This window comes from Balaenoptera acutorostrata, chromosome 9, assembly GCF_949987535.1.
Source record: "Balaenoptera acutorostrata chromosome 9, mBalAcu1.1, whole genome shotgun sequence".
Lineage (NCBI taxonomy): Eukaryota > Metazoa > Chordata > Mammalia > Artiodactyla > Balaenopteridae > Balaenoptera > Balaenoptera acutorostrata.
In genome coordinates this window covers 104452486-104480390 of record NC_080072.1, presented here as the reverse complement: position 1 = coordinate 104480390, position 27905 = coordinate 104452486, and the positions used below count along the sequence as shown (strand labels likewise).

Here is a 27905-nt window from a genome sequence, read left to right as displayed (position 1 = left end):
GACTCACATGCCTGCTTGAGTTGTCCAGGAACCAGGGGCTGAAAGCTGGTTGTCCAGCCCAGGAATTCTTTGCCATGATCAGAAGCATGACAGTGGTGTCCGCAAGCCTCTGGAAACTGCCAGAAGGCTGGGAATCATGGGCACTTTACCGGCTCCTCTGGTGGAGCCGTTCCATCGGGCTGGGGAGCATGCAGTCTCTTACTTTCTAGTAGGAAATGGGCCAAAAAACTGAAAACTTAGAGTTCCCCAGCAATGACATCTTTTAGGGCATGGACCAGGTGACCAGGAAGTCAGGTGGAAATCAACGAGCTGGGCTCCACAGACCTCATCCCCCTCCTGCTCCTTGTGTGCTGTTTCCCAGAGACACAGAGAGGCCAAGAGCCTCTCGGGAGGGGCAGAGCAAGGTAGGGGAGCTGCTTTAGGACGGCTGAGAGCTTGCACTCCTGGACACCACCCGTGGGCCAGCTTCCAGGCCCTGGCTTCCTGGGGCCTCAGTCATTCTTTCTGAACCACAGTGGTCACTGGGTGAGTTTTACTCCACATTTCATTTTTGGAACAAAGAAAGATGACTTGTTCAAAAGGAAGCCCTTACTAAGAAAAAGTGAAAGGCTCTGCAATTACTTTTGGAAGTGGAGGGTGGAGACGGCGGGGAACAAATGAACTGGCAATGACTGTGAACTCTGACATGATGGTCTGATGTCAGCCCAGGTGGAGCTGTGTCAGCCCCTCGAGCCATCTTTCTTCACTGTTAACAGCGAAAGGGCTTATGCTGCGTGGGAAGACTTAATTTCCACTCAAGGAAGAAACTCCTGGAAGAAACCACGATGGTAAGAAGAAATGAAGGAGTGAAGGAAAGGACTGATTAGAAAAGCTTTCCTTTAAGTTATTTTGAAATAGCTGTAATTTTTATTGTACTAGGATGCCTGTGAGACAGGGGAGTGAACTGGATGCCCTTGCGAAGGCCCTTCCAGTTGGGAATTTTAGAAAAACCAACGCCATTCCCTGGGATGTACTGTGAGTGGGCGGAGGGAGTGGGGGGCAGCGGGAGCGGGCGCCGCAGCTGCCTGCCATCCACCACCAGGCCACTAGGGGTCTCTGCTGATCCACCAGCCCAGACCATCCTCCCCAAAGCCTCCCAAGCCTCCCAGGAGGGCGGGTTTGTTGCTAATTTGCCTAGACTGGGGTGGGGAGCTGGTCTGCTGGAGAGCTTGTCTTGACCCACCCGGGCAAGCCCTCGGCCCATCCTCTTGACTCCTTTAATGCTTCCTGTCAGCCTGATATGCCGGGCACGCAGCACAAGGGTTCTCGCTCATGCGCATGTCACCTCCCCCTGCTTGGTTGCAGAGTTTTTGAGGGAAAGAGAGGTCTTTCTTTGAATTCCCCCAAACTGCCTAGCACAGCGTTGGGTGCACGATAGACGCTCAGCAGATGGGTAGCCTGAGTGGGTTTCTGCCTGGAACGGGGTGAGCGTGTGCCTTCGGGGGGCAGGGACGTTGCCGATGTCCCCAGACACCGTGTTCTTGGCCGCGTCCCTCCAGTTCTGGCAGAGCCAGCGTGCTGTCTCAGGCTGGGAAAAGCTGGGTTCCCAAACCCGGGAAGCCAATCACATGTAAACAAGCCACCTAATCCTGTTCCTGTTCCACTCCAGTTGGGAGCTTTCGTCTCAAGGGAACGGCAGCAGCTGCTGCTCTTAAGGAACATTCCCTGAGAAAGAGGGAGGCGCTCAGGTTTCTGAGCCTGGCAGGGCCGCCCTCTTGGGGTCCTGGCCCCTGAGCGGAGGCCGGGGGGCTAGGAACCCAGGAGGGACAGCCTTAACGCCCATAAAGGAGGAAGGCAGTGGAACTCCCGGAACTCAGCTTCCTGTCACTTGGGTCTGGGGGTGTCCCCTTTTCATCTCAGCAGCGACCTTGCAGGGTGGGTCACCACCCCCAGCTCGGCCACCACGGGGCAGAGCTTCCAGGGGCTGGGCTGAGGTGCTGGCTTCCCACCCCCTTGGCCTCCGGCTAATGTTGAAAATGCAAACTCTGTGGGTCAATAGGTAAGTTTCCCCTTCCCCAGGTGAGGATGTACTGATTAGCGACCTTCCTATTTTTCTGGAGAGTAGCACAGCTGCAAAGTTACATCTGGTCGGCTGAGCCCGGAATCTCAGAACCGTGCTTACTCTGTGGCCTCTCCCTTCCCTACTTTCAATCTATTAGCAAATCCAAATTCTTGCTTCCCAGCAATTGGTTTCTCACTCACTGGTCTCTGAATCCCTGATCTACAGCTAGGTAGGGTCATGCTTCCCCACCCAGGGCCCAGGACCTTTGGTTCTCCTTCCTACGTGTCACAGAAAAAGTAAAAGGATCTAGTAAATGAAAATAGACTCATCCCTGACTCTGCTGCTTATTAGGTGTGTGACCTTGAACCAGCGACTTCACTGCTCTGAGTTTCCCTTTCCTTGGGTGTAAAATGGATAAAATAATGTGCACCTTGCAGGCTGGTTGTGAGGCATAAGCAAGATAATCTATGTCAAGCACCTGGTACCCAGAGTGCTTGGGACCAGGGAGCTCAATAAACGTGGACGTTCTCCCCTTTCTCTGCCAGTTCTTCCTTGAGCAGCTCAAGAGGTGGCGAGTCAGTTCATTTGTCTCCAACGCGTCTCCAATCCTTACCCCGTTGCCTACATTCTCCACTGCCTTTAAAGTCTTTGGCAATTGGCTGTGGTGATCAGACTCAAAGCATAACCTCCCACAAATTTGGCTGCAAGATGCTCCATCATTACGTTCGCAGTTAGAGATTGTGTCGCAGTGGTTTTCATGCCCTTGGAGCCCAGCAAGCTCAGTAGGTGCTTGAACAGATGCACGTGGCATGAGTGACTGATGTTCCCCCCATACCCCGGCCCCTTCTCTGCAGGGACTGTGAAAGGCTCTCTCTGTTCTTTACCTTCTCCAGACTTCTCTCTACCCTGGGAACATTCGCACTGAGAGCTCCCAGGTAGTCTGCTAACCGCCCTCCACTCCCCCAAGCTTGCCTGAATTGCCCCCTTCTCTAGGAAGTCCTCCCAGGGCCAGTGAATCTACAGCTTCTCCAATCACAATAGGATTTGAAAGTCCTCCTGCTGGCCTATCTATCTGATCCTTACAGAGGTTTGCTCTTCCTGTCTCTGGGCAGGAACAGATCCTGGCCATGAGGGCGTGCAGGCTGGGGCCTGGGCTTTCCCCGGCGAGGAAGAAGTATGCTGAGTGGTGACTGGGCAACCTCAGGCCATACACATGCTTTGCTCAATCCAGACCCCTTCCGGTGGCTGCCTTCCTGCCCTTCCTCAGGGTCCCCTTGCCCCCGAGCACTCTGTGCTCACATGATTTATCTAGATCCTTGGGTGTGACTCCAGCTCCCTCCCACTGAGATTGGGCACTCATCACGGACAATTCCCTGTGTTCTCCCAGGACCTAGCACGGTGCATACAGTAAATGTATGCTTCCCCTAAATGCTCGGCAAATGAATGAGAACTGTGGCTCTGCCTGATCTGCACTGGAACAGAGCTGAGGTTTACTCTCCACGGGGAAAGAGGTCAAACTAATGCTTGGGGCGGGGGGCATGAGGGTCTCTCCAGTGGAATGGTTTATTTGGTGACATCAAGGAAGGGCTTCTTCACTGAGGATCTGCCCCCACAGGAAGCCTGGGTTCTGCCGAGTAAGAATCCTGGGTGTCATTAGGTGCAGGCAGGGCAGGGTGGCCTCCTCCAGAGGGGAAAGGACAGGCTGTGGCCCAAGTCCTTGGAAACCCCGGTTTAGCTTTCCTGCTTGCTGAAAGCAGTCACCCCCGCTCCGAACCCCCTTCCACCCCCTAGGAGAAAGCTCACACATAGAAAGGGGAGGCTAAGCGGGGAGTATGCCCGGACCTCACAGAGCTGGATGGGGACACAGTATGGCATCTGAGAGAGGGGGACCAATTTGAATAAAAAAACATCTCCCACTTTGCAACACAAGGCTGAATGATTAGCACACAGGCAAAACCATGAGCCAGCAGTTTGCAACAAAGCTGGCAGGCGGCTGGAATGTTGATCCTGAGGATCAAGTTCCAGAGGGGAGACACCCCTCCCCAGGCCAGGCTGGCGCTCGTCGTGGCTATTTCAGGCTGGGGGGGATTAAGGTCGAACCATGACGAATGTGTGCACAGACACACACACACACACACACACACACACGCACGCACCCACGCTCCTCCTCTCTCCTCTGCCGAGCTGGCTCCCACGCCCGGACCCCAGGCAGGCCTGCCTCCTGCACTGAGTCTCTTGGCCCCGAGGGTCTCTCCTTCCCGGGAAGGCCCAGGCCAGCCCGCGCCCACCTTGGCGAGGCAGAGATGGGAGCCTGACCTGGGGATGTGGACGGGGCAGCGCAGAGCACATCTTGCTCACCTTCTCCCCGACACACGCCTGGGACGCTGCACTGACCCCCACCCCCTCCCCCTCCCCCCACTACTGCCGCCATCTCTCTTTCCAACTCCTTTCTGCCTCTGCCTGTCTTCAGCCCCACTCTCCTCTTCCTCGGTCTGTGTCTCTTTGTCTTTGTTGTTCTTTTCCTCTAGTTCTTCAGCCTCTCCGTACCTCCCTCTCAAACCATTGATATTTGTCTTTCTTTCCCTTTGTCTTTCTCCCTACTTTTCCTTTCCTCCTTTGCCTTCCTCTTGCCTCCCTTGATTTCTCTCTATCTTTCTCATCATATTACTTCTTGCAACAGATATTTACTGGCTGCCTATCACTCACCAGGAGAGGAAAACGTAAAGTCACATGGGATATTTACCATGTAAATGGCCCACCGTGCCCAGGAGTTAGTTGAGAGAAAGAAAAGTCCATGCTTAGGGGTGGGGTGTCAGGGAGACCTCCATGGAGAGAGCAGCCTTATTATTGCCCTTGGGGAAGAGGCTGGGTTTGGTCCTGCAGAGGTGTGCGGTCATCACCCAAACACACAGGCGTGGAAAAATAGTGACCTACGAGGGCATCAAATGTCAAGTGAAAGGATGTGAAAACTCTGGGGGGCGATTGGGGTTTTCGAGCAGGAGAATGGCTTGAAAAGAGCTTTAGAAGATAAAGCTAGCAGCAGAAGGTTAAGAGGTGTGCATATGTGAATTTGTGTGTGTGTGTGTGTGTGTGTGTGTGTGTGTGTGTGTGTGTGTAGGAGGGCTGCGAGGTAGCCAGAGAAGACAGAAGAGCAGGTTAGGAAGCTATGACAGCAGCTCGTGTATAATTACCTTATTTACCCACTGAAGCCTGAACAAGTAGGTGGGGCCAGTGAGAGGAAATGAAGGGACAAATCTGAGAAGCAGCAAATGGGACCACCTCGCTAAGTGTCTTCTCCTCTCTTTCTTGGTGTCTTTGTTTGTGTCTGATTGTCTGAGTTCCTCTTTCTAAGCGGATCAGAGGCCTTTCTGCAGTGGTCACCCCAGGGCCAGCTTCACTGTCAGGCACAGATGGGATGTTTATGGTAATAGGAATCAAATTTCCTTCCTCTCTCCTCTAAGTTCAGAGGCACTGAATGCAGGGATTCCCCAGGAGGACTGATTTTTGCAGATAGCATCTCCGAGGCCTGGCTCACCCAGAGCCCACGTTATCCTTCTCTTCTAACCCACGTCTCTGGTGACCCTGCTTTCTGCACACGAAGTTGTCGGCCCGGGGACCCCCAAGCCTGAGGGGGCCACTGTGGCTGCAAAGCCCTCTGGCCCTCCTTTCTTCTCCCACTGCCCTGGTACACCCCCGATGCCAGAGCTCGAGCTGGGGTTGGAGGGCCCAGGAGGGGAAACCCAGTGCCTCTCCAAGGACCTGATTATTTCCAAAGACTTGTGCTAATTTTCTGATATGATCCTCACATCTCTGTGAGGCACTAAATCCTCATTACTTTTCCTGACTGATGCATTCTAATTAGATCAACACTTAAAACAAATTCACAATAGCCACAGGATGGCTTTCCATCTCATTAACTCCTCACTTATTATTTTCATGAAAATTACTGATAAAAATGTGCATCTCCATTTGGTGAGGCCTCACAGCCTCCTTGGCTCCTATCTTGTATCTCTCCCATCACTGGGGCTGCGGCAGCATCGCCATGGTAACCCACAATAATAGAAACTAATAAATTACAAACGAGACGCTCGTTGAGCAATTATTGTCCTCTTTTATGCAAGTTTCTTGCTAATTTTGATCATAAGGGAAAGTACAATAAGACTCTGAAGGAATGAGTCTATTTCAAGAGAATATTAGCAAGCAGAAGCCTGGGCAGCTGAGTTTAGATCTGTAATAAAGTGATTTGGTGATTTCAAGCAATGGGAAGAGGAAATAAACTTCCGGCCTCGTGTCCCATACAGTACTCACTATCGAGTCCCACAGAGACCCCACTGGGGTGGGTTCGATGCGATTCCTGCTATCAAAATGTACAAGGCATGGCTGGCCTTCTAGGGGTCACCATGTCCTTTCCCCTGCCTCCACCAACCTAGAGAGATAGATTATACGTATCGATCCTTAAAACTTAAGGATAAAAATGGTACCACCTTTCTTTGGCATTCTTTCCAGCACCTCTCACCAAGCATTCTTAGAAAGTTTACCGGTATCCCCAAGCCTGATTGTCTCATGGGCAGAGGCTAGTGCAAACCTCCTGGGGGACCCTCCATGTGTCTGTCCTGGACTCAAGAGCTCAGTGGGAGAAGAAGAAAGTGGTGAGTCTAGGGCTTACATAGACACCAGTGAGTTGGGAAGGTATCACCAGGAAGCTGTCTTAGTTTATAGGTCTTGGGAAAATATTCTGTCCTGGAGAGAGAGCCCATTCCCTACCATTTTCACAGTTCCCAGTTCCCAGGATGAAGGTGGCAGGTGAATCTTGTGAGGGGTGACTTTAGGTGACTTACACAGTGGCCCTGGACCACAGGGAGACAGATGTACCAGGGCAGGGTGAGCAACTAGAGAATGATCGGGGAAAAGCTGTCCCGTGGGAAGCTGTTGTCTCCTATTAGGTGGGCAGGATTCAGGGAAGGCCCACTTTCCCCACACTCTCCTTCCCAAAACACAGAGAGCTCATCAAGCCACAGCCCCCGTTGAGAAGCCTGTGAGGCTGGGATGTCTGGGTCCACTCCCAGTTCCGTCCCCGCCTCATTCTCCTGCAAAGCTCTCCATCTCCTTAACTCTCGTGCTCATTTTTGGGGATATCTTGGACCAGGAAGCCAGGAATCACTTTGGACATTGTCCCTCTCAGATCTGGTCATCTTCTGGGGAATACTGATGCCCTGGCATGCTGAGCTCTGGGTGAAAAGGGACTGAGCTGCCTGAAAAGAGCAGGAGGAGTGGATCAGAGGATCCTCTCACCTCATGGTGAAAGGATACAGTGAGTCTAAACCATTTTCCTAGGTCTCCACGGGACCTTCAGACGTTCTGACACCTCGCTTAGGAGCCTGGCTAGGAGACAGGACCCAGCCCTGTGTGTTACCTGTGAGTGAAGGTTTATGGAGGGCTGGTTGGGGGAGTAGGGCCCCCCGAGGTCATTCCTGAGCAGGTTATCACTGTGCATCTTGGTTTTGAGGCAGGTGATGTAACGGTTACAAAAGTCCTTGCAGAGTTCATTGACTTTCTCCAGCTCCAGCAGGTGGATTCTCAGGACCTGGATTGCCTTCACCATCTGTGGAGGGGGAGGAGAGGTGAGCCCAGGTGTCTGGATCCCAGTCCCCTCACTGCCTTGACCCCCCCCCCCCCACCACCACCAAGTCCCAAGCACACGGACAGAGAGGAGCCCATGCTCGCCCTAGGGACATACGCTTTCCACCGCAGGATTTAAATTCTCCTTGTGGGTAGCTGCCAACTGTTTCCTTGCTTTGAGTTCACTTATCACAGCTGTTCTTGAGGCAGGTGTGGTATTCTGAGAACAGCACTGTCCTTAGAGGTTAGAAGGCCAGGTCTCAAGCCCCCTGCCTGCCATTTACAGTCTGTGTGGCCTTGGCCAAGTGCTTAAGCTCTCCGCGCCTCATTGTCTGACAAATGGGGACCATTACGCGCTCCCTGACAACTGTACAGTTTTGTGGAGAGGAGCATCTGAGGGAAGGCGTGAGCTGCAAAGTGTGAGGCCTTGAACAGGCACAAGGAAGACCGAGATCAGAGCTCTTTGCAAGAGCCCCAAGAGGTCAGGGACTGGCTATTCTTAAACACGTATTCTGAGTACCTCATGTGATGCCAGTCACCTAGCAGACACCCCATCAATACATGTTGACTGACCGCATCATCCAGCATGACTTAGCTGGGTGCAGTGGCCTTTTCCGTACCCTTTGGTACGTGTGTCTGCCGCCTCTTCAAGTGGATGTTCCTAACCTTTTCAAGGCAAGAAGCTATTTCTCAGTCGAGGCTTTTCCCTTTATCGTTGTTATTATTATAAAAAGAAGGTGCTATGGAAGGTATGGAAAACAGAGGATGAAAAAGACTGCCCTTGATCTAATCACCCTAAAAAGAATGACGATTTTTTTGTTCTTTTTCGCATACGTGTATTTCAACATAGATTCAATCACCTTGTATGTACAATTTTCCTTCCTGTTTTTCCCCTTAGTTTACCAAATGTATTTTTCTAAGTGGCAGGAATGTTTCCTCTATTCTCCCGTCTAGACTGCAAGCTTCTAGAAGAGAGGGGTGGTGGCTAATTTGCTCACCCCATTATCCTCGTTACTAACACAAGTGGATACTGAGTAAATATTTGTTGAATGGGTGAAAGTTATTGAGTAAATACATTTTAAATTGCTGCATATCATTCCATGTGTGTGCCACACTTAGCCAATTCCTTATGGTTGGGCATTTAGGTTAATTCCAATTTTTAAATTTTATTTAAAAAAATGTTACAGTGACTTATCTTCCAACCTTATAGCTTATTCGTGTTTCTGCATTATTTCCTTAGGACAAGGTCCCAGAAGTGACAGAAAAAAAGCTATGGACATACTTTTGGCTCATGATAAATATGGCCAAATTGCTTTTCAAAAAAGGTGTTGGAGCAATTGGATATCCACAAGCAAAACAGTGAACCTTGATTTAAATCTCACGTCTTATACAAAAATTAACTCAAATGGATCAAAGACTGAAATGTAAGACATACAACTATAAAATTTTTAGAAAAAAAAAAAAAAAACCCAGGAGAAAATCATCAGGACCTAGGGCTAGGCAAAGAGGTCTTAGACTTGACACCAAAAACATGACCCAGAAAAGGAAAACTTGATGAATTGGACCTCATCAAAATGTAAAATGTTTGCTCTTCAAAAGACCCTGTGAAGAAGATGAAAAGATAAACTACAGACTGGGAGAAAATATCTGCAAACCACATATCTGACAAAGGACGTATGTCTAGAATATATAAAGAGCTCTCAAAACTAGCCAGTGAAATAACAAGCAATCCAATTAGAACTTGGGCAAAAGACAACATCAGACATTTCACTGAAGAGTATATATACATGGTAAATAATCACATGAAAAGATGTTCAATGTCATTAGCCATCAGGGAAATGCAAATTAAAACCACAATGAGATATCACTACACACCTATCAGAATAGTTAACATTAAAAATAGAGGTAACACCAAATGCTGGCAAGGAATTAGAAACGGGACCACTCATATATTGCTGGCGGGTATGAAAAGTGGTCCAGCCACTCTGAAAAACAGCAGAACAGTTTCTTATGAAACTGAATATACCATCCAGCTCAGCAATTGCACTCTTGGGCATTTATCCCAGAAAAATAAAAACATCTGCTCACCCAAAACCTGTATGTGAATATTCCAAACAACCTTATTCTAATAGCCCAAAACTGGAAACAACCAAAATACACATCAACGGGTGAATGGATAAAGAAACTATGGTACATCCATATCACGAAATAGTACTAGGCAATAAAAAGGAACAAACTACTGATACACTCAACTACTTGGATGGATTTAAAGGGAATTATGCTGAGCAGAAAAGAAAAAGCCAGTCTCAGAAGGTTACATACTGTACGATGTCATTTATATAACATTCTTGAAATGACTAAATTTTAGAGATGGAGAACAGAATAGTGGTTGCCAAGGGATGTGGTGGGGGAGAGAGGGAGGAACTGCCCTGTATCTTGACTACCACAGTGTTTCCATGAATCTACACATGTGATAAAATGGCACAGAAGTAAACACACACACACACACACACACACACGGCTGCATGTAAAACTGGTGAAATCTGAATAAGGTTGGTGGATCATACCATTGTAATTTCCTGGTTGTCAAATTGTACTCTAGTCATGCAAGAAGGGGATCAGGACTTCTCTGTATTAATTCTTACAACTGCATGTGAATCTACAGTTCTATCAAAACACAAAGTAAAAAACAAACAAACAAAAAAAGTGGGGCTCGCCTTGGAGACCTTTTATGTTGACATAAGCAATATATAGGCATCCCTCTTAGCTTTTGGCCAGCATTTTGATGCCCAGGAAAATCCCACCCTCCTAGCTTTTGGCCAGCATTTTGATGCCCAGGAAAACCCCACCCTCCTAGCTTTTGGCCAGCATTTTGATGCCCAGGAAAACAAGGATGGGCATCGCTCCCAGAGAATCCTATCAGGTGTGTCGAGCTGTGTGGCTAGAAGCCAGGGCCACACCCGCTCTGAGCTTCATCTGCATTTCAAGTGGGGAGCAACTGAGGAGCCCCCAGGTTGGCATTTGGATTGTCTGATGGGAAGGGATTGTGCTTGACTAATTAAAGGCTCTGAGTACTGAATGAGACGGAGTGTCACTCAAAGACAGAAACCAACAATTGTGTGTTTTCAAGCAGGGCTCAGTCACAGGGTCTTGTCCTCAGGGGGTGCCCCCTCCGTGGGGCTGAGACTGAAGGAGACTGTGTCGTCCCAGGCAAAGAGGAGAAGAGTGACTTTCGTCCAGATTACTTGGACCAAAAGATGGAGTTGGGCACTGAATAAATTATTTGCTCTTGCCTAAATTTTCTACTTGACAGTATATGGTGTTTAATAAATACTCATTGACTGATTGATGGATAACAATACCCAAACATTTCTTATTCTTACTACGTCTCAGGGACTGTGTTAAACCCATCACATGCCTGATTTATTTCACATAACCACCTCTGCAAGTAGGTACCATTATTGCCCATATTTTACAGTTGAAGGCAATGAAGGCCAGAGGTAGAAGTTTACTTGCTTAACGTCACACAGTCGGCGACAAAGCTGGGACATGAAGCCAGGTTGCCTGTGTTGCTTCACCGGCAACTAGGGATCTCAGGATTTACACAGAGAAAATGGCAGTTGATAGGGTGCGTGGATTAGGGAGAAAGTGGCTTAGTGACAGGAAGTAGGGGCGTCCAGGAAAACCAAACAGCCTTGGGGAAACTAAAGTTTAGGATTTCCAGAACCCTCCCTGGCAATGTTCCCGCATTCGGCTGCTCTGGCCTGGCCCCTAGGAGCCAGGGTACCTCACCGTGCTTCCCCATGCGTAAAAAGAGGGGGTTGGACAGTCAGGTGCCTTCTGTTTTCTGATTCTCTGAACGTTACAGGGACTTCTGATGGTCCTGGAAGGGACCATGTGAGATGATCTAGGCCAGTCTCTAGGTGACCGGATGGTCCAAACCCTCCCAGACACATGGCTGCATCTTCTCTTCTGAGGCTCTCTTATCACTTCACACCATCTCTATGTTCTCTCAGTCTGCTGAGTTCTTCCCAACACTTACTGCAATCTCTCCTGCCTTAATATAAAGTGCTGACTCAGCCTTCTGTAGGCACCAAGACTTCTGTAGGCACCATCAATACAAGCTCCCTTAATTTAATGTTATACATTCAACAAATATTGAGTCTCATTATATGCCAAACACTGGACAAGACCTCATAAGTTGCCCAGTTAACTTTGTCTTCCCCAGACAAAATAATCCTAATTCCTTAAACCTTTCTTCTTTTTCCCTCCCTTCCTTCCTTCCTTTCATTTCTTCTCTCTTCTTTCTCTGAGCTTTCCATTACTGGACTATCCTTCATCTTCAATCAACATTTTATTTATTCATTTTAAAATCTTTTCGTGAATACACACACATACACATCCATACACACAGAAAAGTGCACCTATCTGTTTATAGCCAATAAATTCTTATTAGGTAAAAAGAATCGGAAAATACAATTAAGTAGAACAAAATAAAAAGCAAAATCTACCCAAAATAGCTTTGCTCAAATGAAATATGCATGCAATGTGTTTAAATCAGATTTGGTGCATGGTGGCCAAAAGTGGACCTACATTTTGGTCTAATAAAGCACAGGTGAAGGATTACTTTTTTATAGATTTAAGAACATAGGGTAAATCATAATGGTATTCCAAGGCAATGAATATGTAGGACCTATTCAGTATTAGAGGAAAAAATGGGCGATGCCATTAATGTGGGGCAGCTGCCTGGCCTGGCACAAAGCCTGTGGGATTCACCATCAGACAGCTTGGATTTGAGTCCAGACCTACTGTTTACAAACTGGGTGACATTGGGCTAATTCCACGACTTCTCTGAGCCTCAGTTTTCCTCATCCCTGTCTCACAAGATTTGATAACGGCTAAAAGAGATAATAATGTGAAAGTGCTTTATAAACCACAGGGAACCAAATGCATATAAACTTTTGCAACCTCTTTTAATGATTTCTAATATCCTGTTGGCTTTTCTATTGCTGTTCCAATTTCAGATAGTGGAAGAATAATCATCCTCAGTTTTTTCTTCTATATTTATGTTTAGTAAATCATCCTCTTATTTTTATGCAATTTTGGGTTTTTGCCTCTAAATCAGAATAAAACTCTGACATATTAAACTATGTTTCCTAAGTGATCAGTGTCATGTAAAAAGTTATTCCAAATCTTCTAGTGCAATAACAATTCCACTTAATTTAATATCGTCATCAAATGTGATGAGTGGATCCTTCATTCCTTTTCTCCCAGTTTTGCTTCATCTTTCAGCTTCTCTCCCTCCCTTCTCTTTCAAAATAAAAAAACAGCCCTCTTCTTCTAAGCAGAGGGCTTCACAAAAGCAAAACGAGATGCACCCTTGCATTTCAGTCTCATATCACAGCGCACGAGCCCCACAAGTCTCAGGAAAGCCCTCAGGACTGGGGCCTCTCATTTTCTGGGAAGTCGTATGGCATGATATTCTGAATCTACTATTTCCTGCCTGGGTATTTTGGACAAGTCATTTAACTTCATCTGTAAAATGTAAGCTGATAGGTAATACTTACACTGTAGAGTTGTGGTGAACACTGAATAAGATCATGTACACATATGTCGTGGGCACACAGTAGCTGCGTGTTATATGTGGATTCTTTACGTCAACATGCCCCTCACCCCCACCATCAAGTACTTTTCTGAAAAGTGGCCTCTATTGTAGGATTGCGGCCTCTTCATCTGATAGTAATAAGTCCTTGCCTTTCAAAACATTTATATACGTAGCACTTTACAATTTGCAAAATGCTTCTCTCTCCATTACCTCATTTGAGTCTCAGAAACATGGGGACACACAGGCATTGTTATCACTCTGCTAGAGATGAAGAGATCAAGGCTCAGAGATTAGGTAACCAGCGAGATTCCAGGCAGCAATTAGGGAGGGAGGTAGCTTTGCCCTGGAGGGCAGATTCCGTTTACCCTCTCCTTCTTCTGCAATTTGGGAAGCTGGAATATTCTCCCTCATTTACGGATGAAGAAATTGGGAAACACACATTCCTTGAAGTGCTCTGACGTTTCCTGCATGTCACTAGGGCAGCCAAAGCTAAAATCTATTCAGGAATTTTTCCAGACCAGACCAGCCGGACCTGGCCTGAGCAGTTGGAAGGGTGGGGTCACTGGAACAAGGCCTGGGACATGGAAGAAAGGTGAAGTCCAGAGCCTGAAGACTGCTTAGGGACGCCACCACGCAGGACAAGTCAAATGCTTTCAAGTCACAATGTGGCACTTCCCTTCCCACGTCCCCAGAGTTTGGAGAAGCACTGTGGTTCAGGGGAAAGAGGTGGGCTTCAGGAGTTACACCCACCTGGTGCAAATCCCAGCTCTGTAACTTATTGACTTTAGCGTTCTCGGTCTTGGATTCCCCCTTCTGTAAAATGGGTATAATGATAACCCTCTCATAGGGCTATGGTGAGAATTAAACAGCAGAGCTGGGTGCTAGAGAACAGCGGGTTTTGGAGGCTAGGTCTGGGGTCCTCCACTTACTGGGACGCTCTGGACAATTCACATGATCTCTGCACTTTGGCGTCCTCATCTGTAAAATAGGATAGCGACAGCAACCCCTCAGAGTTGTACTGAGGATGAAATGAGATCTGGCCAGAAAAGAACTAAAGACAAGTGCAGAGGAAGCACTAAGAAAAGACTGGCTCTAGGGCTGCGTCACTGCTGAGTGTGGGCCCGGGCTCCACGCCTGTATTTGACCCACGTATGTGCTGTGTGGTCTTGAGTTGGTGATTTCGCCTCGTGTCTCAATCTCATCTTAAAATGGGGATAATAATAATCTGTGCCTTGTGGGTCTGAGAAGAGGATTAAATAAGATAATACAGGTGAAGTGTTCAGAACGGCACCTGGCACCCAGTAAGTGCACTATAAATGTTAATTATTACTGGCTTTGATTATTATTTCCTTTCCCTGTTCTGGTGTCTTGTGGGATTTTTCTGCTCCCATCGGGGCGAAGAGAGTGTGGGTGGAAGGCTGAAGCGAATGGCTCTCTGAAGGGGGCCGCCCGCGGTCTCGGTGGGCCCAGGGCTCTGCCTGGTCTCCTTATTCACAGCCTCTGGCCTCTGGCCTCTGGCCCTGCTTCTTCAGAGTGGGCCCAGGGGCCTGGGGGGCCCCATTTTGGAGCTGGCTTTGCGGTCACGCAGCTATAATCTGTCCCTTAAGCCACACCAGGGTCTCATTAAAACGTGCCCCATAAGTGTTAAAAAAAGTTACACATAAAAAAATTCCATGCATGAAACTGAAACCGTACGTTTTACAGCTTCGGTTTGAAATCTTGCATAATATATAAAACCTCGGCCCTGCACTGGGGGCCCGTAAATCAGATTTTATAAAACAAAAAGCTTTTACCTTTCAAAGGGGTTTGGGGAACTTGCAAATTTTACAGACTGAACCAACTGCCAGTCAGAGGCTGCTGGGCCCAAGCAGGGGATCCAAGGGCCAGGTGCCAGAGGCCTGGTGAGCGCTGGGTGGGTGTGGGAATTGGAGTGAGGGTATCCCCGGGGGAGCATTCCAGCTTAGCCACCATGGGGGTGGAAAGCCACCCGCATGGCACTGAAATGGGGAGGGGGAGAGGGTCAGAGAGCGTGGGCACCAGGGGGAGAGATGCTGGTGGTACTCTGTATAAATGAGGCCCTCTGTTACCCCCCGGGAAGCAGAGAGGTGGGTGATGGCGTGCAAGGAGCCAGCAGACCCGGATGCTGACAAGTCACTGCCCTTCTCCAGACTCCAGTGTCCCCATCTATAAAATGGGTGTGCTGCTTTCCACGCTTGTGGTTTCCCCGCCAGCGTTTTGTGATTCTAAGTTTCTTTTCCGGCAGCTGGCTAACCGGGAAGGGAGGTTCCCTCAGAAACTTATACTCTGGGAACTTCTCTGGTCTCTGAGCAGCTCTGGCAGAGCTTAGTAAGCAGTGCCCATGGGAACTCATCTGAGAGACCGTGGAGCGGGGCAGGTAGACACAGAGATTTGCTTGGATGAGAGGAGGGGACCAGCTGGAGGGGGAGGACCCGCGTGCCCGTGGTGGGCCTGGGGGAGCTGGGGAGGAGGCAGGACCCGAGCGCCCAGCGTGGGACAGAGTTCGGGGGACCCTAGTGTCCTCCTGACAATCCCATCTGTGAAAGTCAACATTCAAGGGCAAAGGAAAGCCGCCCTGACACACATATATATAAAAAATAAATCTCTCAATTATCTCAGCTCATTTGCTTGGGGTCTCATTTTATGTCCCTGCTCCACTGCGCAGTATATCTGTCCGGATAAAGAGTTACAGGCCGTTGGGCTACGTGTGTGGGGTTGTAAAAAATACAGATGCCAAATTAACTGGCTGTGGCACTCGGCAGCTGATTGAGCTGATAATGACGTGATCTGACCTTTTTCTAATTTCTAATTATGTGCATCTCGGCTGTGCTGGCTGCATGATTCTTGTTCTAATGATGGCTCCTGTGGTCGGCCTCTTCACCTGTCCCCTCCCGACACAGGACTACAAGTGGGGTGGCAAAGGGCGCTGCCTGACACCCTTCCCCCGCCCCGTAAAGTTTCAGGCTTCCAGCCACACAGTCTCTCTGATGGCCTGGAGGTGAGGTGAGGTGGCTGGAATGCCTGGCTTTAGTGATATTACATTTGACCTTAACCTTCTGGATGCCATGCATTTAGTTCCACAAGCCATCTCGTTAATATTTTATGACTGTCACAGGAGACAGGCGTATTGGCTCTATAGACGAGGAAACTGAGCTTCAAAGGAGTTGTCGTCAAAGTCACCCAGAGGGTGAGCTGTGTAGCTGGGCTGAGGTCCTTGGCTCCTTCAATGGTCTCCATTTAAATAATCGACCTATCCATCAGCCACTGACTGTGGCTAACTGCTCTGGGTAAATCAGGTCCACATGAGGAGGTGGGCTGTCCAAGGCCTGCTCCGCCAGGGGACCACTCCCGGCCCAGTCCCCTGAGCTAGAGGCCCAGGGAGCACCGGGGGTCTGGGGCCATTGGGGCAGCTCCTACAACATCCGCGTCCCTAGGTCAGGCGTGGCACGTAGCAGACACTAACCAAGTTTTGTTGGATTAATGAAGAAATCTGAATCTTTGAGTGAACAGAACTCTGAGAGACCCAGGTAGTGTGGGCCAGGGGAGAACAGGGAGGCGGTCACACTTTTTGGTATTTTCCAGGCTGTGCTAGAATAAGAGGCTGTCCTCGGGGGGTCTTCTATAGCTCACTTGGCAGATGGTAGTGGGCAAGGTCTGTGAGGTTTGTTTCCCCAGGACTCCTACCTCTGAAGGTTTAAATTCTTTCATGTTACTCAGCCTATTTTAGGTATTTCCTAACAATTTAGGCCTCAGTTTCTTTTGGGGTCAAGGGAAAGGAGTGCCCATTCCAGCTCCTGCAGAAACGGCTGCCTCACTTCCTGGCTCCATGGCTGCTGCGGGTGTAGCTTGTAAAGACCTGATTCATAATTGCGGTTCTGAGATTCTGAGCAACTGAACAGCAGGGCAGGGCCAGGCCAGCCTGCACTTACTACTGGACCAACTGGAGAACCTGCACGGGCACAGCTCTCCTAGGGGACCTGAGAGACAGTGGTCTGGGCTCCCAGGAAGGATGTTTGCTCAATCCCAGCCAGGGGAGAGGGAGGGCCAGGCACAAGCAGAAGTGGATTTGCGGCTCCCAGAAACCTGCACTAACGCTCCTGACCCTGGTCAGGTGCTTATCCTCTGTCCTCTAAACGCATCATAACACTTCACAGATTTCCAGGCCAGGCTGGGGGGCTCTCCTGGTAGCTCTTCTGGCCTCCATAAAGTAGCATAATCAACTCTTGAGAGAAGCAGTGGGGTGGATAATTCACAACACAGAATAATACCCAAGTCATTTAAATCTGTTCTGCCGGTGCACTGTGTTATGTGTGTTTTTCTTCCTTCCTTTTTGGAGTCACATTTGCTTTTCTAATTCTGCTTGCCTTTTGGGAGTAGGTACTAACTAAACTCTGACTGCAAGAGGTCTGTGCTGTAATCAGTCAATTTGTGGAAGAGAGTTTTTCAGAGTTTCCAAATTCACCGTGCATCATCTGGGTAATCCACCCACAGAAAAATCAAGAACTGTGGTTAATAATCCCAGGATGACCGCTGTCATGATGAACAAACAGAGCAGCCTCTCTACAGCTCTCTTTCTCAACAGGATTCCCAGGGCTAGATGAGAATTTCAGGAATCATCTAATCTAGTGGTTACCAAGCCTTATTGAAGATTGCAGCTGTCTGGGAAACCTTTCAAAATGTACCTTCACAGGTCCCACCAAACTTACTGAATCACGGTTTCCAGGTGGTGGGCCCCAGGACCGTGTACTTTTTAAAGCTGTAGTGATGATGTGGATGACAAGCTAGGTTTGGGAGCCTGATCTACTGCGTCCCCCTAAATGGACAGGACATCTGCTGATCTTCTCAATGTGACTGTGTTTCCGGTCTTCCCACCCACTGATCTGCTTGACTGTGCCTGTCATCCTCACCCTCCACACTGTAGCACATGGCCACCAGCTCCTCTCTGGGCAGCCCAAGACAGATTTACCAGCGTGCCAGGACTCTAGCTCTTGGAACAGCTACACCAGACATTCTGGGCGCTATGACCCTCCTTTCCTCCCATCTGCACTGCAAGGGGGTTGTAGGTCATGCTGGTGTCGCAGCGGCAGAGGAGGGGAGAGCTTTGGCAGCAACACCTTTGCATGCAACTCTTGGTTTAAGGTTCTCAGACGCTGGAAGGGTACACCTAGTGCCTGCCCACAGGGGGCATGCAAATTTCTTTGTTGAATGCATGAATGAAAGGATCGCTTCTAGGGCATCTGGAGGGGATCAGAAGGGAGGAGGACCCTAGCCAGGGCGGGGGTTGGAGGGTCTTTACCAGATTGTCCAGCTCTGGGTCATCGCTGAAGAAGGGTTTGTGCTCCTGTTCCTGCTGGTGGACAAAGTTCTCGATGTCCACATCAAAGCTGGCGGAGGTGATGCACTCAGAGCCCTGGGTGGCCTGTTCACATTTCTCAAACAGCAGCGTCAGGAGCGGGAAAAGAGGGTGCCTGCGGGGACATCAAGAGCTCACACATGCGCACTCAGAGACTTGCTGCCATCGGGGCTCAGAAGCCACCAGGGTCCCTTCCCACTTTGCCGTCACTTCTTCTCCCAGGGTCCCACTCCCTGAGAAAGGCCCCAGTCCCCATGGTCAGCCTAGATGGCAGCGTTTCACGCCCTGGCACAGAGAATTCAGTCTCCTGATTCCTGGGGCCTCAGAGGCTTCTGTTCCTCCCCACCAGGGGCCTAACTTTTCTCTTGGTCCAGATAAACTGCACACATATTTGATGAGGGATGCTGGGTATAACCCTTCACAGAAGTAGGTGTCCATTTCAGGCTCAATGTCAATCTGGGAAGGAAATATGGGAAGTGTCCAGAAAAGTCCTGGATGTGAACATTCGTGGTTGGTCACACACCCACCCTTGGCTGCGTGGAGCCAGCCGAGGGCAGCACCTGTGTGTCTGCAAGTGTACGTGGAGGGGTGTGGACCTGAGTACTCCTCACACGTGGTGGGCAGAAGTCTCCACCTGTCCTGCATCTGTTGGCCGACTCAGTTTAGGTCAGACACCCCAGTCACACGTGTAACACCTCCCTACACGTTTCTATCATCACACACTTAGCACAACTGTAATTAAACAATTATTTGCATCATTATTTGTCCAGTGTTTTCCTCCAAGACTGTCTTTGTCTCAATGATCATTGTATCCTTAGGACCTTGCCCTGATGCTGACAGCAGGCACTTAATAAATATTCGGTGACTGACAATGAACCAGTGAATGATGACTATGTGAGTGTGAGTGTGCGCATGTGTGTGATGGGTCTATGATGAATGGATGTAAGCTGAAGTGATTACCTGGCTACTCTATGGGTCTTGGCTTCGACATCACCCACTCTGGGAAGGTTCCCCGACTGCCCCTCCTCTCAACCTATGCCAACGGCTCCCTGGGTTGTTTGCTTTACCACGTGCCTCCCTCACTAGACTCTCAGCTACGTGAGGGCAAGAAGCAAGCCCACCTTATTCCTCACTGTCTGCCCAGAGTCTAGCAGCTGCATGCGGATCCTAATAAATCTTTGTTGAATATATATGTGTTATGTGTGTGACCCCATTTGCATATATAAGCGCATCTCGTTCTCATTTCTCTGCAGCATGAGTGAACAGCTGTGTCTTCACACCCGGCACGTGCACATGTGTTTACATGGGTATTGACACTGGACTCTGGAGTGCCACTCCCTCCCACCATGGTTCCCAAAAAGCAACGGCACACCCCTCTCTGGTTGCTCACCTCAGTGCCCTGGAACCACAAAATCTAGCTCCTTTCTTTTTGAGTAAGCTCTGCGTGCTGGGAGAGGAGAGAGTATGTATGTTGGGTCTGGTCCCCAGGCTTCTGCCAATGGGGATGTTGTAGCCAGCACCGCCCAACAGAACTTCTTGAGGTGATGGAGACATTCTACAATCTCTGCTGTCCAATATGGTAGCCACTAACTTCATGAGGCCAATGGACATTTAAAATACGGCTGTTTTTGAATTATGGTTTTCTCAGGGTATATGCCCAGTAGTGGGATTGCTGGGTCATACGGTAATTCTATTTTTAGTTTTTTAAGGAACCTCCATGGTGGATGGACCTAGAGTCTGTCATACAGAGTGAAGTAAGTCAGAAAGAGAAAAACAAATACCGTATGCTAACGCAAACATATGGAATCTAAAAAAAAAGAAAAAAATGGTACTGATGAACCTAGTGGCAGGGCAGGAATAAAGACGCAGACGTAGAGAATGGACTTGAGGACATGGTGGGGGAGGGGTAAGCTGGGACGAAGTGAGAGAGTGGCATGGACATATATACACTACCAAATGTAAAATAGATAGCTAGTGGGAAGCAGCCGCATAGCACAGGGAGATCAGCTCGGTGCTCTGTGACCACCTAGAGGGGTGGGATAGGGAGGGCGGGTGGGAGGGAGACGCAAGAGGGAGGAGATATGGGGATATATGTATATGTATAGCTGATTCACTTTGTTGTACAACAGAGACCAACACAGTATTGTGAAGCAATTACACTGCAATAAAGATCCATTAAAAAAATAAATAAAGTATGGCTCTTGTGTCTAGGACACTGAATTTTTTATTTTGTCTAATTTTAACTAATTTTAATTTAGATAGCAACATGTGGCAAGTGGCTACCATATTGGAAAGCACAGTAAGTCCTGAAAACGAAAACAGACCATGCTTCTTCCCTCCAGCACGCTATGATTAAACATGCCGAGCAAGACTGAACATTCAGCCTACATAGTGTTTGTAGGCTGACGGGGCACCCCTGTGAGCCTGTCCCATCCTGGGATTCTAATAATTCTGGGTAGAAAGGCAGAAGGGGCTGAGACCCAACCACACTCAAACCTATACCTACTGGTCATTCTACTCAAGCTCGGGGGCAGCGGGGGCTGAGACGAGATGAATTCCTGCCACAGATGAGCTGCGTGGCTTAGCAAAGCTGTCTCTAGACACTATCTCCCCGACCCTTGTTTTGGGAGCTGATGCGTAAATAGCTGGGCTCCAAGGCTGCAGGCTGGGTCAAAGTCTGGAGGAAAAAAGGGTCAATATCTGAGGGTAGCCCATCTGCAGCCCCAAATTGCTAGAAGAGCTATTCAGCCCCCTCAGGAAGCTGGTGGGAAAACAATGCGTTCGCTCAGCCATCCGCTGAAGACAAAGAGATAACCAGGTGAAGGGGTTAAACTCCAGTATAAGTCTTCATTTGCAGCCACTAATACCGCAGCATATTATAGTCTAATCTAACCTGATCCCAGTTTAATGCAAGATTCTCCTGGCCCTGAGTGGAATACCAAAGAAAGCCTTCATGGCTGTGATTTAAGCAGAGGCCTGCAGTGGTTTAGCTGAGGGACATGAAAGGCAAATTCCAGACGGTGTTATGAATTATTGCGCCTTATGAACCTTCCTACTCTCAGCAGATGCCTGCTGCCATTTAAACAGCCACTAGATCAATTAGGAGTGAAAGGCACAAATCGACTCTGTACAAGGGCACTAAATTACCAGGAACTAATAATCCGCAGCATCGTGCCAGGTGGTGGGGGGCGCAGCCCCTGCCCCATCCCCACGGCGGCCGCTGGTCACTGCATGTCCCTCCCTCACCGGCTGGAGGCAGGGTGGGCAGCTGCTGATGGTGTGTGGGTGTGCCGGTGCACGTGTGTGCACCTGGGTTGAATGTAGGCTGTCAACGAGAGCAAGTGTGAGTGTTGTTTGTGTAAGTGGGTTGTCCTAGGTGTTTTTATTGCGTGTGCACACACGGTGTTACGTCTCTGCGGTACTATGCACATATGGGTTGTGTGTATGGAGCTGGGGTGCAGAGTTTGTGTGCTGTGAATACAGGGTGCCTATGCCCTCTATTGTATGCAGTGTGTGTGCAGGGCTACGTGTTATCTGTATGCAATGCGTGTGTGAGCATCATGTGTTTTGTGTACACAGCGTGCGTGGCATGTGGGGTGGGGAGGAGGGAGCTGCCGGTGACTGCGTCTCCCAGCTACCAGCCCTGGGCTGGGGGGAGGAGGGTGAGCTCCTCTGCCACTGTCCTGGCCTCTGCAGGGAGGAGAGTGATCAGGGAGGGCCTCTCTGAGGAGGTGACATTTGAGTTAAGCCTGGAAGGACGAGGAGGCAGTCAGGCAAAGGTCTGAGGGAGGGGCATGCCGAGCAGGGGAAAACGCAAAGCACTTCAGAGAGAAATGAGCTTGGCATGTTTCTGGAACAAAATCCAGGCGCTTGCGGCTGCAGCAAGGTAGGCGAATGGAGGGAGATGAAGTCGAAGAGGTGAGCAGCAGTCAGATCCGAGGTCTCGCACAGAGCTGGGCTTTTGGGGACTGGGGTGGAGGCACTGTCCCCTCCACTGGGGGACAGCATGCACCTTCCAGGCAGAGCTCTAGCATTGGTCCATTTTATAAACCTCTCCCCTGCAGGTGTCAGATCTCCCCTGTGTGTGTGTGTGTGTGTGCGCGCGTGAGACGAGGGCATATCTGGGGGTGTTTTCTATGGCTTCTGCCATCTCTCAGTAGAAGAAAACGTGCTTTTCATCTTCTCCCCCACGTTAAGCAAGGACCCGTGGAGCCCAGAACAGGCCTCCTGGTTGCTGCCAGGCCCCTCTCCCCAGCCCCTCCCTCCCTGAGCTGCACTATCAGTTCCCAAATCCTCCCGTCATACCCCACCCTCCCCAGGCTCCTGCCTCTGGTTCCACCCACCCTGATTCCTGGAGCCCTGAGCCCAGGAGTTCGGATGACATCTGTGCTCACCCACAGCTTTTCATATGAACCACAGCCAGGGTTGGTAGGGCTGCCTGTGGTTCCCGTGCTCTATCCACCTGCATCTCTCGATCACCCTGACCGCTACCTACTACCTCAAGTGTGGGGACTGCTGAGATGCTCTGTACCACCCCTGAGAAACAGGCTCAGTTTCCCAGTGACTCAGCTGGGTTCTGAGGCTGCAGTGATGCTATGGCCTTCTTTAAGGCTGTTCCCGGCCCAGTTCCCAGCCCCTTCCCTAGTTGCCCATCCTACACCTGCCTAAGCGTTGACCTATATTTTAAGCTATCCTCCCACATCACCCCATAAGACTGGGGAAGAGGCTGGAAGCCACCTTCAAGGAGTCTTTTCCAGCAGCCTCCACTGCGGGCCTGGGGTAGGGTGGGGTGACTAGGGCAGGGACCAGGAGGGCTGGGCACTTTACCCTCCTGGGACATGAATGCCCTTGTCTGAGCCAGGCAGGGCATGGGAAGGGGGATTTCCGGTCATGCGTGGGATACTGGTCCTGTCATTCTTGACCTCCCCTGAGCTTCAGTCTGTCCAACTAGAAAATGGGTTTTAAGGAGTTCCTCTTCCCGCTGTCCAGATCTCTCCCACCGTGGATCAGTACCCTTCAGAGACCGGAAGCAGAAACGTGGAAACTCGGTCCCCAGTGCCTGGACGATGATGGACGAGATGTGAAAGATGGCCATTAGCCTTTATTTCCAGAGAGCCGAGGACGTCTGACCTCCAGAAGAGCTCGCCTTCTCCCTCCCTGATCTTTCTCCACGCTTTTCCCTGTGTCACCTCCCACCTGGCCGCCCCCTCCACCCCAATCTCTCTCTTTTTTTTATTTTTATTTTTTTGAATTTTATTTTATTTATTTTTTATACAGCAGGTTCTTATTAGTTATCTATTTTATACATCTTAGGGTATATATGTCAATCCCAATCTCCCAGTTCATCCCACCACCGACCCCCCTGCCACTTTCCCCCCCAATCTCTCTTAAGCCGTTCAAAATTTGGAGAAAATAAATCTCACTGCACTAATTCAGGGAGAGTTTGAGCCTCGTTGGTGCAGAACAAATAAAAGGAGTGAACTGGCATGACATTTTACTGCAGAAGAGAGGTCATTTCCAGCCACTAATAGAAAGGATCTGACACAGACTAATAAAGAGAAATGAATTTCTCTAATGGCCTCATTTATCACATTCAGCACTGTGCCTCTGCCTGGGTGCTGGGAGGGGGGGCTGCCCCGAGTGCGGACAGCGCCAGGAGCGGGGGACGAGAGAGGACCTCAAATAAGATTTTATTATATCTTGTTTTCTTTTCGGAGTCCTCACCCCCAGCCCCGCCCTCATCACCTCCCCCCAGGAGCATCTGAGCCAAAAGCAAGCTCAAGATACGCAGTTCTTGTTAACGATCCAGAGAAATAAAGAACTCCTCTCCACAGAATTGCAGTCTTGTGCTAGCTTAAGAAGGTGATTAAACCAGATGTGTTGATTTCTACAGGGGTTTAAGCTATCGTTTGGTTTTATTACTTCTGACATTTCTGCCTTCGTTGTTTTCTGCATCACCCAAATTCGCGGGCCTAAAATGCCCAGTCTGGGGCCAGGGTGTGTAGGGCTGCCTCTGGAAACACCCCAAAGAGCCTGGGCCTAAACAGGGCAGGATTTTGGCTGAAGCCCTTTGCAGAGGTGAATGTCACCCTCTCTCCAGCAGCAGCGAGGCTGACACCCCTCGCTGAAGCCCCAGATCTTCTTGAGGGCAAAGCGATCCGGGCCCCCCTCATCCCCCCACCCACACACACATTTCTGGTGCGGCTTCTGAGAGCGCCCTCAGGCAGGCGGGCTTCAGCGCCTTCCATTTTACTCCTCCCTCTTTCAAGACAGATGTGCTTACTGCAGATGGCCCAGTAGGTTTCCCTAACATTTTTGAAGACCTCTTGGGATGGAGACCATAACTTCCTTGGTGATTTTTACACTCGTATCTAACTGCAAGTTCCCCTATAAGGCTGAAGCTCATTTCCTTTTGCTAAAAGGACTCGAAAGAAGACAAGTGGACTTTGTTCTGCTTCCCTTTGTTCCTCTTTGGACAACCTGGGTTAAGAAAAACCTTTTTTTTTAACATTTCTTTCTGCTCATAGGGCCATAAACAGAGAAGCAGAGATAGGAAAAAGAAAGAATGCCAAAATATAGAGCTTCAACAGATAACAAACAAGGACCTACAGTACAGCATAGGGAACTATACTCAATATTTTGTAATAACCTATAAGGAAAAGAATCTGAAAAAGAATATATAAAACTTATATATATATATAAACTTATATATATATATATATATATATATAAAACAATCACTGTGCTGTACACCTGAAACTAACACAACATTGTAAATCAACTATACTTCAATTAAAAAAAATTTTTTTTTTAAATAGCACTTCAGAGAGGCTATAATGCAACTTCAGAGAGGCTATAATGCAAAGAACACAAGAAACGGGGAACAGATATGAAGAGAGAAACAGAGCCCCACAGACTGGGGTTGGGGGGTGGCGATGACAGTCACACGCAGTGGGGGACATTAGTGTTGAGCTCCCTTTCTGGGTGATAAACCTTGTGATTCACAGTCATGCCACTCTGTCACTTCTGAACCTCTCAGCCATCCCTCCCTTTGTGACCTTGGCCAGAACTGCAGACCTCAATTATGGGTCCAGCCAAGTGTGTGGCAGCCTGCCGGGCTGTCCACCGCCTCTCCCTGTGACTGACCTTGGAGCCCCCAGGCCTGTCCTGTACCTCCCTTCACAGCCCAGTGTCAGCGCTCACCACCCCCTGAGGCTTGGCTGCTTCCTCCGATGGGGACGGGGTGGGGTGTCAGAGCCTTTGGCCCTTCCTAGCTGGGATGAGAGTGCACGGTCCAGAGGAGGGAATGTATAGCAGGAAAGGAAAATTTCTGGATGGAGGCTTTTGGTGATGAGGCAGTGGGACCAGAGCCTGGCCAGGGTCAGACCTCTGCAGAGGACATTAGCCACTGGCCAGCGAGGTGGGGGTGAAGGGGGGCAAGCAGCGACCCAACCTGGTCTCCACGGACACACACAGCGGAGGTCTCAAGTTCTCAAAGGCCCACCACCCTGGAAACCCTACCCGGGGGGCTGGCATTGTAACCCTTTATTTCTAGTGCCCCAGGTCAGGTCACTGAGATCACAGAATCAGAGACAATACCCTGGAGGCACCTTTCAGGACGACTCCTCCCCCTTTCCTGGGCATCTTTTCATGGCCAGAAGGCCCATTGCAAGTAGTCATTCTGAGAACTACAGTGAAATCTCTCCTGGATGCTGATAAAATAGAGTCAACATCATCAGAGCACACCCACGGTGCTTCACAGTATGGCCTCAGCTTTCTTTTCAGTATTTCTCCTGGATAGCTCAGTGGAGAACATGGTGGTTGAACAGACAGCAGGTGGCCCCAGGCCCCTTGCACCTTCACCACCCGCTTCACTAGCTCAGGCAAACCGGGCTGTTGTGCTCCTGCTGTTCCTTCCACCTGAGATGCCTGTTCCTATGTCTCTCCCCGGCCCTCCTAATAATCTTCAGAATCCAGCTCAAAATGCCATCCTTTCTACCAAGATTGGTCTCTCCAGCAAGGGAAATCGGTGCCTCTTCTGAACCACCACAGGACATGCTTGGGGGGTCTCTACCATGACCTCACTCACAATTTCGGTGGGCTGGGTGGTCTGACACAAGGATAGACTTCGGAGACAGATAATTAATTGTGTGACTCCGGGGCAAGTTACTGAATTTCTCTGAGCCTCAGTTTCCTCTTTTATAAAATAGGGATAATGCCACCTACCACAGAGGTTATTGTTAAGAGTTACATGAAGGAACGTGTAGAGTGCCTGGTACTTAGTCAGCTGTCACTTAATGCTTGTTCCATTTCCCTGGAATGGCATGGGGGCACCTTTTTTTAATTCAGAACAACATCGACACTATCCGCTCCAATAAATGTATGATCCCATCTCTACTGACTCATTTGGCAGGGAAACAAGCCCACATGCCAATTCAAATAGAGGCACAGAAAGAGGAGGAGGAGGAGAGGCAAAGTACAACTTACTAGAACTCGGAACCCCAGTTTTGAAACCAAAAAGCACTACCAGTAAGAATTTATTTTTATTTCCCATAGGACAATTATTAAATTCTATTGACTACAGTTGTTTGTGCACAGATCTGTCTTCCTCACTACATGGGGAGCTTCTCTGGTCCACGAACTCGTCTTACCTCTGAATTCCCAAGGGTCAAGCACAGTGCCTGGCACAGAGCAGAGGATCAATGAATGGGAACAAATGAATGAACGAAGCGAGCACTGACAGCAGGTGGAGATTCTGAGACACAAGCCTGAAGTTCTTTCGGGCTCGGAATCCACTCCCCTGCGGGACCCAGGTCAGCTACAGCCATCTGGCAGCTTCTAGCCACAGTTACTACAAAGGGCCCCGTCTCCTCTGGGCTCTGCTGGGTGTGTGGGGTGAGGGCTGGCAGGGTCTCAGGGGCAGAGGAGTAAGTGTGAAGGAAGCGCTCGGCCAGCCCTCCTCTCCTCCCCTCAAAGGCACCAGATGGAGAGAGCAGAGTGGGGTGGGGGAGACCAAGCCAGCAGCTCCTGGTTGGATGTATTTTTACTTCAGGTGTGACGTTGAAACCATGCGGGTGTATTTTTAGTCCTGCCCAGTGGGCGGTGTGTTCGCCTGGGTTGCCTTGGAGAGGACTTCTTCTTGTTGCTAAATTGGAATTGCATCTGCTGGGTTCCTGGGCTCTAACCAGCTCTCCTCCCCCAGGTGGGTGGACAGGTCCAGCCCTGGTGAGTGTGGGGCTCAGGGGAGGCCACCGTCTGCTTTGTCCCCA

At 49.4% G+C, this 27905-nt stretch overlaps 1 protein-coding gene and 1 long non-coding RNA gene across 5 annotated transcripts in view; one reads left to right on the top strand and one right to left on the bottom strand.

Annotated features, from left to right (window-relative positions):
- The window catches only part of PKNOX2 (PBX/knotted 1 homeobox 2), a 259497-nt gene that overhangs the window by 24781 nt on the left and 206811 nt on the right, over positions 1-27905 (bottom strand). For all 4 annotated transcript variants that reach the window (XM_057553006.1, XM_057553005.1, XM_057553008.1 and 1 more), the window contains 2 exons: positions 18580-18751; positions 7455-7643 (listed from right to left, as the gene is read on the bottom strand). In XM_057553006.1, the coding sequence (XP_057408989.1) occupies positions 7455-7643; positions 18580-18751 (361 nt within the window). The remainder of the gene's footprint in view (positions 1-7454; positions 7644-18579; positions 18752-27905) is intronic.
- LOC130708848 (uncharacterized) lies at positions 519-10965 on the top strand. The gene is made up of 3 exons (XR_009009267.1): positions 519-827; positions 7376-7456; positions 8901-10965. It is a non-coding gene; the product is annotated as an uncharacterized LOC130708848 (long non-coding RNA).